The 2,500-nt window shown below is 41.3% G+C and overlaps 1 protein-coding gene across 1 annotated transcript; it reads left to right on the top strand.

The window, feature by feature from the left end:
* Nucleotides 1–1,416: 1,416 nt before the first annotated feature.
* Nucleotides 1,417–2,174, top strand: LOC125141469 (protein NLRC3; the record flags this gene model as incomplete). Its single annotated transcript, XM_047815117.1, has 2 exons — nucleotides 1,417–1,871; nucleotides 2,159–2,174. Coding segments are annotated over 2 exons (471 nt in total), but the record flags the coding sequence as incomplete, so codon positions are not given.
* Between the last annotated feature and the right edge of the window lie 326 nt (nucleotides 2,175–2,500).

Genomic DNA, 2,500 nt, shown 5'->3' with positions numbered 1-2,500 from the left:
TTAAAGTGTGTAATGTGTGTGTTGTGTGTAATGTGTGTGTTGTGTGTAATGTGTGTGTTGTGTTTAAAGTGTGTAATGTGTGTGCTGTGTTTAAAGTGTGTAATGTGTGTGTTGTGTGTAATGTGTGTGTTGTCTGTAATGTGTGTGTTGTGTGTAATGTGTGTGTTGTGAACCCTTGTTATGTCTTGATGTGCAGCAGCATTATGGGTAATCAGTTGTACGAGTTTTAAATGTGATAATAAAAAGAGACTTTTCTTCTTGTGATAAAATAAAAGTCTCTCTCACTGTAACATGATAATATTTAGATCTGTTCCTGTGTGTTTCTAACCAGGAGCTGGAACACAAAGTCATCACTCTGATAAAGAATGAGCTGAAGAGGTTTAGGAAGCTCCTGAGTCCAGATTACCCAGCATGCACTGAGAGGCAGGTGGAGGATGAGGAGGATCTGCACAGTGTCAGAGACGGAGCGCTGAAGATCACACTGCACGTCCTGAAGAACATGAACCACACAGATCTCGCTAACACACTGCAGAACAGTAAGAGCTCTGAGTCATGACTTTATTCCATCAGCTTCCCTTTAGAGAGAGGAAATAGTTTTAGATATGAAGACTTTTAGTTTTAAATGTAATTTTAATATCATGTTGTATCTTTTCATGGTCCAGCTTCAATAATATTTAGTCCATCAGTCAGGAATTAATAGCAGTGTTTGTACGATTTTGCATTATAACTATTTATTACTAAACTAGATATTACTTTGTTTATTAGAACTCGTCTCTGTGTATCAGACAAAGTTGAAGTCCAATCTGAGAGAGAAGTTTAACAGAATTAATGAAGGAATCTCACAGCATGGAAGCTCAGCACTTCTGAATGAGATCTACACTGAGCTCTACATCACAGAGGGTTGGAGTGGAGACATCAATAATGAACATGAGGTGAGACAGATTGAGGCAGCGTCCAGGAGACCAGCAACACAGGAGAAACCCATCAAATGTAATGAGATCTTTAAAGACAAGTCCATCAGAACTGTGCTGACTAAAGGAGTTGCTGGAATTGGAAAAACAGTCTCTGTGCAGAAGTTCATCCTGGACTGGGCTGAAGGAGAAGTAAATCAGGACGTCACCTTCATGTTCCCACTTCCCTTTAGAGAGCTGAATCTGATGAAGCAGCAAAATCTCAGTCTGTCAGAAAGAGGAGTACTTCAGGAAGAGGATCAGTGATCAGAGCCTGGCTGATAACATCATCAGACATCTGAAGTCTTCAAGAAGCCTCTACATCATGTGTCACATCCCAGTCTTCTGCTGGATCTCAGCCACTGTTCTAGAACAAATGTTGGATGAAGCAGAGGGTGGAGACAGCCCCAAGACTCTGACTAAAATGTACACACACTTCCTGATCTTTCAGATCAAACACAAGAACCAAAAGTACCATCAGAAATGTGACCCTGATCCTCAGCAGACCAGAGAGAGTATCATGGCACTGGGAAAACTGGCTTTCCACCAGCTGGAGAAAGGAAACCTGATCTTCTATGAGGAAGACCTGAGAGAGTGTGGCATTGATGTCAGAGAAGTGTCAGTGTACTCAGGAGTGTGTACCCAGATCTTCAGAGAGGAGTTTGGGCTTCACCTGGGGAAGGTGTTCAGCTTCGTACATCTGAGTGTTCAGGAGTTTCTGGCTGCTTTATACACATTTCTGTATTTCATCTCAAAAAAGAGAAATGTGTTAGAGAAGAAAGATCTTAAAAGTTTCATCAGGAAGTCAAACATGTCTGATCTCCTCAGGAAGCCAAACATGTCTGATCTCCTCAGGAGTGCAGTGGACAAGGCCTTACAGAGTGAGAATGGACACCTGGACCTGTTCCTCCGCTTCCTTCTGGGTCTCTCAGAGACCAATCAAACTCTTTTACAAGACTTAATGCCACAGACAGGAAGCAGATCTCACAGCAAACAGGAAACAGTGGAGTACATCAAGGAGAAGATCAGGGAGAATCCATCTCCAGAGAAATCCATCAATCTGTTCCACTGTCTGAATGAACTGAATGATGATTCTCTAGTGCAGGAAGTACAAACTTACCTGAACAGAGGAGATTACAGACGTCTCAGTGACACCAGTCTCTCTCCTGCTCAGTGGTCAGCTCTGGTGTTTGTGTTACTGACCTCAGAACAGGAGCTGGATGAGTTTAATTTGGGGAAATATGATCCATCACATGAATGTCTTCTGAAGCTGCTGCCAGTGGTCAAAGCCTCCAGAAAAGCTGAGTGAGTATTTTTATTTATAACTGTATTACTGCATGGTTTATTATTTTAATGTAACACTGAACTGCACTGTTTGGATTAATGTGTGTTAATAGTTCCTCTAATCATCTTTACACAAACCTCTGGTACTTTTACAGAAGATTGTGTCACTTTTTACACTAACATGTTATATCTGAACTGAGGGCTGGGCCACATGGACAACATCTTATAACATCATATGAGGCATTTTATAGCTTTTATATATGAAT

This window comes from Tachysurus fulvidraco, chromosome 1 (genome assembly GCF_022655615.1).
Source record: "Tachysurus fulvidraco isolate hzauxx_2018 chromosome 1, HZAU_PFXX_2.0, whole genome shotgun sequence".
Lineage (NCBI taxonomy): Eukaryota > Metazoa > Chordata > Actinopteri > Siluriformes > Bagridae > Tachysurus > Tachysurus fulvidraco.
The sequence above is the reverse complement of the archived record's forward strand: the minus strand, read 5'-3'. Positions and strand labels throughout refer to the sequence as shown.